This window comes from Lynx rufus, unplaced genomic scaffold (assembly GCF_022079265.1).
Source record: "Lynx rufus isolate CCGP_SWC_20201006 ecotype Redwood Valley unplaced genomic scaffold, mLynRuf1.p SCAF_5, whole genome shotgun sequence".
Classification (NCBI taxonomy): domain Eukaryota; kingdom Metazoa; phylum Chordata; class Mammalia; order Carnivora; family Felidae; genus Lynx; species Lynx rufus.
Genome location: NW_025814867.1, coordinates 118,364,322 through 118,379,807, shown reverse-complemented (window position 1 = coordinate 118,379,807; position 15,486 = coordinate 118,364,322). Strand labels below are relative to the sequence as shown.

The 15,486-nt window shown below is 37.7% G+C and overlaps 1 protein-coding gene and 1 long non-coding RNA gene across 4 annotated transcripts in view; one reads left to right on the top strand and one right to left on the bottom strand.

Moving 5' to 3' along the window:
• The window catches only part of LOC124526395 (uncharacterized), a 22,300-nt gene extending 19,265 nt beyond the window's left edge, over positions 1-3,035 (bottom strand). Inside the window, exons 1-2 of one of the 2 annotated variants that reach the window (XR_006965659.1) lie at positions 2,953-3,035; positions 10-94 (exon numbers count right to left, since the gene is read on the bottom strand). This is a non-coding gene — a long non-coding RNA (uncharacterized LOC124526395). The remainder of the gene's footprint in view (positions 1-9; positions 95-2,952) is intronic. The other variant, XR_006965660.1, reaches the window with a different exon arrangement.
• On the top strand, positions 3,010-15,486 carry CUNH3orf38 (chromosome unknown C3orf38 homolog). 2 transcript variants are annotated; one of them, XR_006965658.1, is made up of 4 exons: positions 3,010-3,447; positions 5,723-5,961; positions 7,491-8,418; positions 13,083-15,486. XR_006965658.1 is itself a non-coding variant. In XM_047099372.1 (3 exons), the coding sequence occupies exons 1-3, from the start codon at positions 3,243-3,245 to the stop codon at positions 8,169-8,171; spliced, it is 1,125 nt and encodes a 374-aa protein (XP_046955328.1). In that variant the 5' UTR covers positions 3,010-3,242; the 3' UTR covers positions 8,172-9,355. The 2 variants fall into 2 exon arrangements, 1 of the variants encoding a protein (XP_046955328.1); XM_047099372.1 differs by lacking the exon at positions 13,083-15,486 and having other exon boundaries at positions 7,491-9,355.

The following is a 15,486-nucleotide window of genomic DNA, read 5'->3' as shown; positions in this document are numbered from 1 at the left end:
ATCTCTCACCTGGACTACTGTCTCCTAATTGGGCTCCCTGCCTCTACCTTTGCCTTTCTTCAGTCTGTTCTTCACACCAGTAGCCAAAAAGATCCTGTTGAAGCAAGTCAGATCATGCCATTCGTCAATTTAAAATTCTCCAAAGCCTTCACAACTCATTCATTTATTCAACAAATATTTATTGCATACCGACTATGTGCCAGGTTCTGTAATAGGCAATAATAAAAAAATAATAAAAATCCCTGGCTCACAGAACTCACATTCTACTGGGGGGGCAACATATAGTGTATTATAAGTGCTATGGAGAAAACTTAAGTGGATAGGGAAAATAGAAGTAAGCATGGCATTATTGATGATTTTAAACATGATGATAAAGGAAGGCTTAATTAATAAGCTGATTTTTTATTGCTATTTTTAATTTTTATTTTATTTTTTTATTAAATTTTTTTTAACGTTTAAATTTTATCTAAATCCAAGTTAGTTAACAATATAGTGTAGTAATGATTTTAGGAATATTATTTAGTGATTAATCACTTACATAGAACACCCAGTGCTCATCCCAGCAAGTGCCCTCTTTATACCCATCACCCATTTTGCCCATTGCCCCACCAAACACCCTTCCAGCAACCCTCAGCTTGTTCTCTGTATATAAGAGTCTCTTATGGTTTGCCTCCCTCTCTGTTTTTATCTTATTTTGATAAGGCAACTTTGGAGCAGGGACCTGAATGAAGTTAAGAGAAAGAAAGCCATCTAGGTATCTCAGGGAAAATCTGCCAGGAAGAACAGCAAGAGCAAAGGCTCTGAGGCAAGTACCTATAAGGCAAGTTTAAGGAACAAACAGCAAGGGGACTACTGTGACTAGTGTGGAGTGAGAGATTGAGAGAATAACAGAAAATGAAGACAGAGAGGTAAAAGATAACAGCCAAAGTCCTCACAATGGCCTGCAAGGCTCTCGATCTGCAGTATCCAATACAGTATCCACTAGCCACATGTGGCTATCAAAATTCAAATAAAACTGAAAATTCAGTGCCTCGGTTGTACTAGCCACATTACAACCACTCAACAGCCACACGCGGCTGATGGGTAGTGTACTGAACAACACAGACCCAGAACATCTCATTCTGGATGTTATCTCATCATTATCTCAAAGTATTTTTGGACAGGTGGTCTCTATCAGTGGTTCTCAACTGGGGGTGGTGATTTGTCCTCCAGGGTACATTTGGCAAATTGGAGATATTTTTGGTAGCCACAGCTGAGGGGAGGAGATGCCACTGGCATCTAGTGGGTGGAGGCAAGGGACGCTGTTAAGCGTTCTACAATGCATAGAACAGCCCCCACAACAAAGAATTATCCTGCCCCAAATGGTACTAGTGCCTTGATTGAGAAACCTTGCTCTAGATCAATCTCGTCTGCAACTCTAACCTCACCACCTCCTCCTTGTATAAGCCACTCTGGCCTCTTTCCTACACACCAAGCATTCTGCTTCTTCCTTGGAACCTCTAATGTTGTTTCTTCCTACAACACTCTTCTGTGGTCCATTCAAGTTCCTCAGATCTTTCTTTCAATACTACTTAGAGAAGCCTTTCTTGACAGCCTGTATAAAATAGCAACATTCTCGGGGCGCCTGGGTGGCGCAGTCGGTTAAGCGTCCGACTTCAGCCAGGTCACGATCTTGCGGTCCGTGAGTTCGAGCCCCGCGTCAGGCTCTGGGCTGATGGCTCGGAGCCTGGAGCCTGTTTCCGATTCTGTGTCTCCCTCTCTCTCTGCCCCTCCCCCGTTCATGCTCTGTCTCTCTCTGTCCCAAAAGTGAATAAACGTTGAAAAATGATCTCAAAAAAAAAAAAATAGCAACATTCTCTCCATCCCCCTCCTTTTGATATATTTTTCTCCATAGCAGGTCCTGGCACAGAATATAGTTTCTTACATGTTTACGGTCTACTTCCTCCAGCTATAATGTCATCTACTTGCAACACTCCCAAAACCTCCTTAAAAGAAGGGACTTTGCAATTTCTCTGAATCTTCAAATAGTAGCATAGTAGGCACTCTTTAATACTTAATGAAAAATGAAGAATTTTTATCTGTTGAGTCAATGATACCCCAAAACACACACTAGCAAATTAGCCATGCTCTGAATGCCTACACTACATTTACAGTATATTTTACAAGTGATATATAACTGTGATATTTTTTAAAAGGTTAAATTTGCTCACGTGTATCTGAAGATGTGTATTTCATCTACTAAGTGGCAATACTCTAATGAAATATTAACAAATCTAAAATATGCCTAAAATATGGAAGGAGATAGAGCCAAGGTGTTAAGTCTGATTCCTCATCGGGCTCGGTCTAGCAGAACATGTTTCCCTCGAGTGAATGCGAGTTGCTGCCAAACAGTAATAAACAGCTACTATATACTGAGTTCTTTCTAGGCGCCAGGCACCGCCCTTCACCCCTCCCCCCTCCCCCAACCCTTCGAGGTAGCTAACTCTACTAGGTCCGTTTCGAGATAGGAAACTGAGGGACGAAGAAGCCAAGAAGCGCGTCCGAGGTCACAGTTAGTGAATGGCGGAGTAAAACCCTGGTAACCTGACTTCCAGAATCCTCAACCTTAAAACTGCTCGCGATACAGCATCGCCTAAAACCAAGCCGGCGAGGACCGGAATGGAAGCAAGAGCCGATCGCAGATTGTTAGGAAATCAAGAGGGCTTGACATAGGATAGGTGATTTTAACTATTCACAGTAAAATGCGAAACAAAAGCGAATTATTTTAACACTGTACTATGTAAGTTAAGAATACCAACTACAGGTGCACCCAACTCAGAATTGGCCGCAGAAGACGTTCAAGCGCTCCCGGGGGTCAGGCCCAGGGGCGGGCAGCAGGCTCCTCCATTGGCCGGCCCCGCGGCATCACGGGAGCTCGTAGTGCGCGGGGACCGCCACCCGCTTTCCACGCACCTGCACCTGCGCAGCCCTCCCGGCCGCTTTTTTGGAGGATGGACTCCTGAAGAGCTCAGGGCTTCTCTTTCTGCAACCAGATCCCTCAGGGAAGATCCCTGTTCTCCGTGCAAACGCGGTACTTCCCTAAAGTGAGATCCGTTGAAGTCCCCTCCGTCCTGTCCAGCCCGGAACGACAAGTCGGAACACCAAATTTCCTGAACTGACCTTGTTGGCAATCACTTCCGCCCAGGCGTTTGGAACACCCGAGGCCCTTTGGCGGCGAACAACAGGCAAGGCACTTCCGGTGTATGTTGCCTAGGCGCCGGCCTGCTGGGCCTGAAGGGACGACGTTGCTGGGTCCCCCCCCCCCATTTTTGGGGGCCGAGATGTCGGGGCTCAGCTACCCAGAGATGGAGGGCTGTCGTAACCTGCTCGGCCTACTAGACAACGATGATATCATGGCCCTGTGCGACACCATCACCAACCGCCTGGTGCAGCCTGAGGACCGCCAAGGTAAGTGCTGACTTCTCCGCGAGAGCGGACGCCCCTCCCGAGGCCTCATCCAGACCCCAGGTGGCGGGAGCCTGAGAATAGAGAAGGTGCGTGACCTTGCCCCGCGATGGGGCCCGGACCGGGCTGAGGCGGAACTCTCGAGAGTCTCAGCCACCGTCGCTGCTCCGCGGCCGGGGAACCTCCGCGCACCTTCAGGTGGCACTGACCCGCCAGCTCCCTGGGGGAGGTGATGGCACTGGAAACGGCGCAGCTTCCAGGTTTTATGTGTTGGGTGTTAGGGGCATATGCTTATTTTTTTTCGAAAATTGAAGTGTACGTGAATAGTCGTTTTTTTTTTTTTTTTTTTCAAAATTTCCGGGGAGCCAGGGTGTTTTCCATTTTGCGTCTCGATTCAGCTGGGGAGTGTTAGCTGGTGAGCCGAGGAGTCAGCTGCTGCTCATGTTTGTCTCTCCGAGCTTGCGGGAGGAGATCTTAAACACTTTCAGTTTCCTAGGTAAAACAGCTGCTGTAATAAAAGAGCAGATCGTTTGAATCCGTGTCACTTTTTGGATCCAGTTTTTTTTTTTTTTTCTGAGATGATTTTGAGCAATAGGAATACATTATTTTCAGAGCCAAACAAACATTTCGGTAGATTTGAGCGTTATTAATATTAAGCCTGATTTGTAACTACTCCACATAAAAATGTAATCAAGAAGCTTAAGTGTTTATTTCGCTTGGTATATCATATGGAGAGCTTTATTTTAAATTTGCTGAATTTTACTTTAAAATGTGAAAATTCCAGACTGCTATGTTAGTATGACTTCAATATCTACAAAAGGTTGTGCTTTTTAAAACTGTGTTGCTCTGCTTTTAAGTCGGATTTACATTTCCATTTAAAGAAATCATTCACTTGAAACTTCGAGCCATGAACATTAAAAGAAGAAATTCCTAAGACTTTAGACTGCACATAGTTTTAGACTTATATGTAGTTCTTCAGCATTTAAATATTTCACATGCTACTTACACCTAAACAGGGTGAGTGTGAATTTAAAATTGATAGATAAAAATGCTGGATTTAATTGATGGTGGGTCTAAAAGTAAATAAGGAAAAGAGATGTTAAATGATTTGAAAAGATACTTGTTGGAGAGGAAGAAAATAGAAGTTTGGAAAACAGGTTTAACAGTATCTCCAAAAACGGAAGATTTGCTTAACTCTGGGCTCATATTCTGCACCTGAGCTTCTCAAACTACTGTGCCTGTGACTCAGTCCCTCAGGGATCTTGTGAAAATGCAAACTCTGATTCAGTAGTTTCGGGATGGCCCCAGAAATTCAGCATTTCTGACAAGCTCCCAGATGATGCTCACGCTGCTTGCCCCAAGTCTTAGTTCTGCCACTTCTTGGAAGCATGATTGTTGATACCTCATATATCCTCAGCTTTCATTATTTGTAGAGTGAGGAGATTAAAAGTCATTGCATATCTAAAATACTGTAATTTTACCTATGTTAGAGATTATAAATGAATTTAGGTCCATTGGCCTTCTTAGAAAAAAAAAAATTTGGCTCCATTTTTTGCTTAAACCATGTCATTTAAAAGAAAATGCAAAAATTTTACTATCTTATGAGAAGTGAAAGGAAGAGGTAAATAAGTTTAGGTAGGGGAGTTTAAAGCATAAAGACATTTTTTAAATTTAATTTATTTATTTTCAACATTTATTTATTGTTGAGAGACAGAACGACCAGGGAAAGGGAAGAAAGAGAGGGAGACACAGAATCTGAAGCAGGCTTCAGGCTCTGAGCTGTCAGCACAGAGCCCAAGGCAGGGCTCAAACCCACGAACCACGAGATCATGACCTGAGCCGAAGTCAGACGCTTAACTGATTCAGCCACCCAGGCGCCCCAAGAAAATTATTTTTAAAACCCCAAACTTGACAACCCACTTCCTGTTTTTTTTTTAAGTTTATTTATTTATTTTGAGAGAGAAAGAGAGTGTGAGCAGAGGAGGGGCAGGGAGAGAGAGGAGAGAATCCAACAGGCTCTGTGCTGTCAGTATAGAGCCAGACATGGGGCTTGAACCCATGAACCGTGAGATCATGACCTGAGCTGAAACCCAAGAGTTAGATGCTTAACTGACTGACCCGGGCGCTCCCCACTTCTTGGTTTTGTTAAAATAACCATCTCATGCCAAAGCAATGCCATGACAAGAATTTATAAATATTATTTGATAGGGTTTCTGCTGACCTTGGACTGATTTACAGGACTTAGGGTTTTCTACTAATTTTTATTATTTCCTTCCAGATGCCATTCGTGCAATATTAGTGTACAGTCAAAGTGTAGAAGAGCTTTTGAGGCGTAAGAAAGTCCACCGGGAAGTCATATTTAAGTACTTGGCAACACAGGGGGTTATTATACCTCCAGCTACTGAAAAACACAATCTTATTCAGCATGCAAAGGATTACTGGAAAAGGCAGTTACAGCCGAAATTGAAGGAAACACCAGAGCCAGTTAAGACAGAGGACATGAGACTCTTTCAACAGGTAAAATAGATCTTACAGTTATACCCTAAGTCATAGTTCTGTCTAAACTCTGTAGATAATCCTAGATCACTGGGAACATGGCTAATAATATTTTGTCTTTTATAATTTTGGCTTTACTCCATATCCTTTGCATCCTAGAGGAAGATAAGTAAAGCACCTAAAGAAAGGAAATATTTTTGACATTTAGTAATATACATAAAAGATTGTATTGATTTATGAAGGAAAAATGCTTTTATCACTTTATCAAATGAAGACTATTGGATTTGTAAAGAGAGTGGATAAACCACAGTTTCCATTTAATTTTAATTTAGCTTCTGATTCTCTAATGTTTTTGTTCACTTTAAAAGAATGCTATTATAGCCCTTTCTCATTTTGAAGACTTTCTTTGATATTAAATTGATATTAGATTGTAAATTCCATGAGAAAAACTTAAATATTTTTTAAATTTGATTTTTTTTTTTTTTTTAGCTAGGAAAAATCCTCTTGTAATAATTTCCTTCAGCTCACATTGGCTGTTTCTATTTCTTTGTATCTCCACTGTATGTTTTAGATACTGTGTGAATATTTAAATGCTGATTGTATGAATGCTAGGTAATTTATAAAGTTTAAACTACAAACTTTGAATCAGTGAAGTTTTACAGTGAGAGGTATTTGCTTTCATATTAGGAAAGAATCTAAGCTTTTTTAATTTGCTTAGAAAGGATGCCAACTCTGAAATCATACGGATGTGACTTAAAAATAGGGTGTGCCATATGCTAGGTGTGAACTTCAGCAAGTAACTTGACCTTTCTGAGCCCTGTTTACTTTATCTATAAAGCCCACATATGATAGTTTCTATGTCACAAGGTTCATGAAGATAGAAGGAAATAGAATATAAGTGCCAAGCACAGAGCCTAATATATTCAATCAAAGATGCTCTGTCAATACAAGATCTCTTACCATCAAAATGAGTTACTATACTCTGGAACACATAGATGAATAAAATCTAGCCTCTCAGGTATGTTTTTTGCAATAACATTTTCTTTGAAAAAAAGAGAAATAACAATATAAAATTAATCCCAATCCTAAAAAGTAATGTATTTCAATCATATTAGATTTGTCTGTTTAAAGATAGTGAAAATGCTCATTTATTATCTACGATATTGCAGTAGTTTAAATGCAACAGCGTATGCATTTAAAGCATACAGTTTGAAGGTTTTGACAGACATTTGTGAAACCGCTGCCACATATAAGAGAAAATGCTTACATAAATCATTATTGACTGTTCATGCTGATATTTTGAGAGGCTTTATTAACCTTAATTTCTTAGCTGAATTTTCATATGTTTAAGCTGGGAAATTGTAAAATGATTTTTCCCCTTTTTGGAAAAACACTTGACTTTTTGCATGATGGTTTCAGTGGGTTCACCTGTAGTTCGTTTAGCTTCTGCTGTACTCCGTATACTCAAACTTACCTCTAAAATGGGCCAGGTAGAAAAAAATACGAGAACTAACCTTTGTTTTATTTTATATTTTATTTATCTTAATCAGCCGGAAAAAGAAGATAAGAAAGCTGAAAAAGTTGATTTTCGTCGATTAGGAGAAGAATTCTGTCACTGGTTCTTTGAACTTCTTAATTCTCAGAATCCTTTCCTGGGACCGCCTCAAGATGAATGGGGGCCACAGCACTTCTGGCACGATGTCAAGCTTAGGTTTTATTACAACACCTCTGAACAAAATGTGATAGACTACTGTGGAGCAGAAATTGTAAGCCTTCGTCTGCTGTCACTAGTGAAAGAAGAGTATCTTTTTCTCAGTCCCAATCTAGATGCCAGTGGACTGAAATGTGCTTCTTCTCCCCATGGTCTAGTTATGGTTGGAGTTGCTGGGACTGTCCACCGAGGGAACACTTGTTTGGGCATTTTTGAACAAATATTTGGACTCATACGCTGCCCTTTTGTGGAAAATACTTGGAAAATCAAATTTATCAACCTGAGAATTATTGGAGAGGGTTCTCTTGCTCCTGGAACATTAATGAAACCAGCTATTACATTCGAACCTGGTGATCTAGAGAGCTTTTATAACATAATTACTTCATGTGGTACCAATGAAATACAAGTTGATGTAAGGCAGGCATTGGATAGTGGAACTGGAGACCAAGCTTTATGCAGTGGAGATGAGGCATTGTTGAACAAAAGAGAACTGAGTTTACCCAACCCACTAAAGCATTGAGCACTGTATGTCAGTCTAAAAAATACAGAAACTCTTCCAAATATCACATCAGTAATGTTTAAGTGATTTCAAATGGGAGGATTGACATATTTTAGTTGAAATATCTTTCTTGACTACAGACTAATATATTATGTGAATACTTGCCTCTTTCTACCTGAGTTGCAGCCAATGTTCTGAAAGCTTAATGCAGTTCATCAAATAAATCCCACTTTAGATGGTATAACTAACGGTGTGCCTTAGAAACCAGGTAATACTTTCATTTTACTTAGTATTCTAATATCTGTACTTTTCATATGAGAGAGATTTAATGTAAACTCAAAAGTTATCATTTTAGGAAACTTGAATAACATTCTCATGAAAAAGTCCAATAATTTAGCAGGTAGATAAAAAATTACTTTCCCTTTTTAAAATTTGAGGAACATTTTTCAAAAGTTACCTATAGTAGTCCAAGCTGATCAAAGCCTTCAGCTAACAGTTTTATACAGCATTTATTGTAGTACCGTATAGAGGAAACATACTGTTGAAATTTTTAAAGAGGTGTGCCCAGTTCCTTTACTGTTTTCCTCTTGCTTGATCTTGGAAGAGGTGACAAAAACATAAAACACAAAACACACATACATAAATTTATAATGTGGGATATCTATTATATACATATATATACTCCCACATCATAAATTAAAATTATTAGGATTTTTCACCCCCAAATTGTTAATACAAGGTTTGAATTACAAGATTAAGTTGCCAGATTAATTACTTAGTTGCTTTAGGGCTTAAATTCTTCATCACCTGGCAACTATTTGCTGATCTTGGTTTTAGTTAGTAATTTTAATTTACAAAATTTCCATATGGAAAAAATTGAGCTGGGCATTTTTGTGATGATGTGCTGTACATGGTAAATTTTTACCTTTAACTCTTCTGATGATCACCTAGGGTAATAAGAAATTTTGGAAGCAAGAGGAACAAACTCATCTTTTTTTTTTTTTTTTTTTTAATGCCATGCCTTTATGAGGAGTACAAATTGATACGTCTTAAAATAAGAACTTAATAAAGGAGGCAAATCCCTGGTCCGCTCTAAGAATAGTGTATTGTTTAAAGACAGGTTATGGTTTTCTCCTTTAAGTATAGAGTATCATTATAACATGTACTCAATAAATTTCCTAAGTAAAGGATAAAATTAAAAAATATTCCCATCTGTTTTCTTTGTGGCGTAATGTCGAGTACTGCAGAAATACTACTATAGATGCTCAGGATGGGCCGAAGTTGCCTCTAGCTACCTTCAGTATTTACTTTTTTGAATTCGTGTAATGCTCAAGTAAGGTTGCAGTCTCTGTATGTTTTTTTTTTTTCCTGTATATTCTTTTAATCAATCTTGGAAATTTGAAATCTTCCTGACGGACTCTCTCACTTGAGGATTGGAATTATGATTTATTTTCTGTGAATCCCCACAGCTGGGCAACACAGTAGGACTTAATGTTTAACTGAATGGGTAAAGGAATGAGCAAGCCAAGCTTACATACTGTGTAGAAGACTTTTCTGCATCTAGATTTTGTCTTTGGTTCTTATCACTGGTGGTGTTTTGATCATTTCATCTGTTTGAATTTCATACATGGATACACTGAAACTTTGAGGATCCAAGCTAACTCAGATTTGGGGGAAATTTTAACCTTTTAAAATTTACTCAATTTAAAAGCCCAGGGGTCAGAATGGGATAAACTGAAAGGCCCTAACCATTATAGGTGAAGTGTATACTCTTCTGTTCAGAGAAAGAAGACCTGGAGATTCTTGAAATTTATTCATGAAGTTTAAAGTTTGGTCAGGTCTTGGAGAAAGTCCCAAAGCACAGTGCAGATTGAACTCTACTTTTGCTACCATCCATTTGTTTTGTTTATGTTAGGGAATGGCAGAGACCCCAGCTTTTGGTCTTTTTTGCTTCATTTCACCCTCAGCTGGAGTGTGAAAGTTGTTGGAGTGAAGTAGTAAAGAATACAACACTCTACACATATTTCATAGTAATTGAATAGTCAAGCCAGGGGGGGCCGCTGGGCTTTATTTACTGTAGACTGATTTGCCATAGCCTAATAATAGGGCATACATCAAGTACCTGTTCTTGTTAATATAGCTTAAAGTAATTTACATTGGGATTTTTTATTAGTATCTAGAATGCCAAAAAAAAAAAAAATTACATGAGTCTTATTAACTAAAATACCAAATAATAGAAGCCATCTCTATTTTATGAAATTAACTTGCAAATGGCCAACATAAGAAATGTTCCTATATTTTCGGAAAGGTAGTATTCTTATGCTAAAGAAAGGCTAGTTACCCAGTGCCTGTAAGAAATTGTAACAGCACCAGAAAAAGATTTAAAGAATAGTGGGTTGGGGGCGCCTGCGTGGCTCAGTTAAGCATCTGACTTTGGCTTAGGTCATGATATCACAATTCATAGGTTTGAGCCCCACATAGGGCTCTGTGCCTGCTCTGTTCCTCAGAGCCTGCTTCAGATTCTGTGTCTCCCTCTTTCTCTGCCCCTCTCTGCTTGCTCTTTCTCTCTCTCAAAGAAACATTTAAAAGTTTTTAAAGAAATGGTTTAATTAAAAACATAATCAGCAATATTGTGTTTTAACAAAACGGCTCTTATGGCTAGATGATAAAAATGAATGAAAACTATACTTTAATGTTTTTATTAGCATCTGTATTCACAAATTTAGGTGCCATTTTCTTCACTAGTTCTTAATTTGGGCTGTGGCTAGTGGCCATCAAGTTTTGAAAAATGAGAACTGTATGTTCTTTCTCCCCAGAAAAAGATGTGTTTGCATATGTATCACAATTTTTGCATTATTTCAGTGAGTTGTTGGGTTTCCCCAAAGCACATCTGTGAATCCTATAGGGATCCTTATAACTTCAAGTTGAAATCCTGCTAATAATAGTTGTATTCTCTTAGGTTATTCTTGGATACTAAAATTATTTTTAGAAAATTTTGTGCCCTTTGCCAGAGTCCCTAAGCTGGGGGACTAAATCTTCTTTTTGAATGAAAGGATAATTTGTAGATTTTGTTTTTCAAAAAATGTCAGATATTAAGACAAAACCCACTGAATTACTGTCAGTTGAAACAAAAATATTCAGAATTCGTTTTATTTTGGCAAGATAAATTTAATGAACATCAGAGAAATTGTGAGAGAAAAATGTGAAAAGTATTAAAAAAATTCTCTAGATCTTTACAAAAAGTTGTCCTAAGATGTTTATTTAGTAATGATTGTATACTGCCAATTTTGATGAAGGATTTCAAAAATAGGATCATTTCCTCCAAAGGGCTTGTATATGTGGTCTCACCTTACACCATTCCCTCTCGCCTCCCCTCACCCCACCCTATTTATAATCTTCGTATATACTCACTTTGAATGCAGATAGCACAACTGCAAGTGCTGGGAAATAAGACTTTCTGCATTTGGGTTCTCTTCAAGTTTATTTGGCATATATTTATGGAGCATCTACAATTTATAAATCCCTGAATCAAGCAGAAGATAAAATAATAATAGATTACTTATTTAAACTTTGCATGTTAAATTTCAGTTTCTTGGTTTAAATATCGTTTTTTTCCCCATTTTTTAGATTTATTTATTTTGAGAGAGACAGAGCATGTGAACAGGGGAGGGGCAGAGAGAGAGGGAGAGAATCCCAAGCAGGCTCTGTGCTGCCAGTGCAGAGCCTGACATGGGGCTTAAATTCACAAATGGTGAGATCATGACCTAAATTGAAACCAAGAGTTGGACGCTTAACCCATTGAGCCACCCATGTGCCCCTCTGGGTTTAAATATCTTAAGGTGAGAACTACTTGAGGCCCTTTCCAGAAGGGTGTGGTTATATCCTTTTGTATGGTTCAGGAAAAAACACTTAGCTTAAATTTTAGATAGCTCTGTGGCCCTAGCTATATCATATTGATTATATCAACACAATATAGGATATTTTGACAGACCACTTACGGTTGGAAGAAAAATATTTAAAATGCACTGAATCTTTTTAGCTTTATTTTTTTCTACTTTGAACCTTTCCAGTAGTCCTTTAGTAAAACAATATTAAAATGGAGTATTAGGGGCACCTGGGTGGCTCAGTCTGTTGCGTGTCGACTCTTGATCTCAGCTCACATCATCATCTCACAGTTTGTGAAATCAAGCCCCGTGTCAGGCTCTCCGCTGATGGCGTGGAGCTTGTTTGGGATTCTCTCTCTCCCTCTCTGCCCCTATCCCACTCGCTTTCAAAAGTAAAGTTAATAAAATGAAGTATTATATTTACTGTGAGATATAATGTACCCCCCAAACACTAAACCATAAACTCCAGAGTCATGTTAGTCATGGAATGATCTATTTCAGCTGCTGCTGTAGAATTTCTTTACATAGATATTGACTTAATAATTTATTTCTTTGCTTTAATATTTTTTTACATATTTATAACATTAAAATTTCCTTAAAGTGCAGCTTTTGTCCTCTCTTCCATGCTCAGATTTTCAGTAGTGTTGCATTACCTCCAAAATAAAGTCCAGATTTTATAATTTGGTTCTTATCACCATCTACGTTTGTTTTCACTCATTTTTCATGGATTGTTTGGTCCAGCCAACAGATGCTATTAAGTAGTCTTAGTATTTGTCCTGTATTTACTTAGCCCTTTGCTTTTATTGGCAAGTAGACAGTACTTAGAGTAGTTTGATGTAGGATTTTTCAACTGCACGAAGGCATGAAATTAAAATGTATTCAGTAAAAATGATACTTTTTTTTTTTTAAGTTTTATTTAATCTCTTCATCCCATGTGGGGCTTGAACTCACAACCCAAAGATCAAGAGTCGCATGCTCCTTTGATTGAGCCAGCCAAGCACCCCAGTAGAAACCGTACTTTGAAGTTTGAATTTTGTTCTTCTCACAGGCTGGAGATATGGGGGACAATAGGTGCTGGGTGGCGGCAGGGAACTGTACCTCCAGTTAGCCATGCAATCACAAGGGTAAGCAACCAATATACTTCAAATCATTCTGTATCCATATGGTCATTGTTTTTTATGTTCATAGAGTATCCAATAAATTACATGAGATATTCAACACCTTATCATAAAATAGGCTTTGTGTTAGATGATTTTGCCCTACTGTAGGCTAATATAAGCATTCTGAGCCCATTTAAGTTAGGCTAGGCAAAGATAAGATGTTTAGTAGTTCCTAACCTATTAAATACATTTGAACTTAATGGTATATTCAACTTATATTATGTTTCTTGGGCCATAACCTCATCGTAAGTCGAGGTAGGTCTGTATACAAAATACTTGGGAGTTTAATTTTTTTGTTGTTGCAGTCTGATAATATAGAATTAAAAGGGCTATGATTGGAATAATTTAAAAATTGGAAGTTTCTTAAGCATTTTTTCTCTTTAGGTGTTTTGTATACATTATCTAGAATAATTTTTCTCTAGCATTTTGCATGATTGCTTAATTTTTATCTTTGAGGATTTGTCTTAAATGTTTTCTTCTAAGTGGGCCCTATTGTTAAAATTTATCAGAGCACCTTGTTTATTTCAGTCTTAGCACTTTAAATATTAATTTACTAACTTGTTAATCTCCCCAGCTGGGTTTTAAACTGAGAGCAGGGACTGTAGCTGTTTGACTTTAATTTTATTTCCATTGCTTTGCACAGAGATGGGGTATTCAAGTGATATTTATTAAAGATATAAAGGAAAAAGTGATACTTTCTCAGAGCCTCATGTATTCCTGGTCCTTTGCCTGTCTGCTAACGACAATGCCTAACATATGTATTAGGTGCTCAGTAAATATTTGTTTACTAGGTTATCTTTCTGAATAATGATATGTGAACTCTAATACAATCAATAATACTCTGTTAGATAGGATTATTAAAGTTCTATGTGCTTTTGTAAAAGATGAAACGGAGGCCCCAAAAGTTAAGTAATGTCCATAGTTCTGTGGTGGGTTCCCCACCCCCCCCCCCGGCGTGTGTGTGTGTGTGTGTGTGTGTGTGTGTGTGTGTGTGTGTGATAATTTTTAACTACAAAGTCTGTGCTTTTTCTTGCACTTTATTTCTAGTCTGACTATTGCTACTACCTTATTTTGAAAGAATTTAAACTCTAAATCTCAATTTCTTCACATGTAAAAATGAACAGTTAGATTAGATGTATCTAAACTGCTATTTTGAAGTTACATGGTTTTGTGAATGTATGCCTTCCTAGCAACTAAATAATATTACTTTTAAAGGAATTTGTAGTTCATTGAAGTTGGAGAAATTCTTTATTTTTCTTGCTCATAAATCTTACTGAGAAAACACTTTCTATTTTTTCCTAACAAATACACATTTATAAGTATATGTGTATTGTGGGTGTATTTCTATTTACAGAGGGAAAAACAAAAGGATGAAAGTATTACACATCATGTCTAGAATAGAAAAGGAAAAAAGTATGAAGCCTTTAAAATAGTTTCCTATTTTCTAATCACTAGAAATGCTGAGGTTGTTTGAACTACTGTTGTGTGAATCTTTTTTGCTGTTACATATGTTCAAAATATATTTTCATGTTTTAGTTGAAAAGTGCAAAGTGGTTGACAGAAGACCAAATTATAGACTCCCAATAACCTCTAGTAGAAACGTGGATGTTGATAAAATAATCAAATACTATATAGATGATTCCTTCAAAGAGACTGAGTAATAGAAATTGGCAAACATGTAAGAGTGACATTGGAGAGGAGTGGCAGATTTGGGATAGGATTTTTCTGTAGGAAGCATGGCCCTGGAGGGGTGCTGTGCAGAATGTTATTAAAAGTTATTCTAGGAGGTTTAATGGAAAATATTGTTGAGCAAAGACAGGAGGTTTTACTGTATGGACTGTGCTGATTGGAGTAGTTAGTATGGGGTTACAATAGAATGAGCTTAGAGTACAGAAACAAGATAGCAATAGAAAAGGTAAGCATGTCAGGAACTTTAATTCTGGAACTCGTAGTAGAACAATCATAAAATTGAACTCATAGGAACTAAGAGAATTGCAGAGTAAGTCATAATTTGAATTCTACAAGCAGCCTTCAGCTAGAGCAAGAGTTTAGGACTGAGAAAAAAGTTGATTTTAAATAATGTATCAGTGTTGTTTTTTTTTTTTTTTTCTCTTAAACAGTCTTCTTTCAATTTGGTAAACCATTTATCAAGCACTTACTATGTACCAGGTATCTTAACAGAAGACACTTGGTACTTAAGTATTTGTTCTAGTTTCTTACACTTTTATTACTTTGTTTAACTCACATTGAGTAACGTTTAGTGTTTAATAAAAGAATTTATTTTACTGAAAA

Coding starts and splice junctions, on each gene's coding strand:
- CUNH3orf38 (XM_047099372.1), top strand. CDS start 3,243: ATGTTGCCTAGGCGCCGGCCTGCTGGGCCTGAAGGGACGACGTTGCTG. Junction 3,448..5,722: donor GCAGCCTGAGGACCGCCAAG/GTAAGTGCTGAC, acceptor ATTTCCTTCCAG/ATGCCATTCGTGCAATATTA. Junction 5,962..7,490: donor ACATGAGACTCTTTCAACAG/GTAAAATAGATC, acceptor TATCTTAATCAG/CCGGAAAAAGAAGATAAGAA.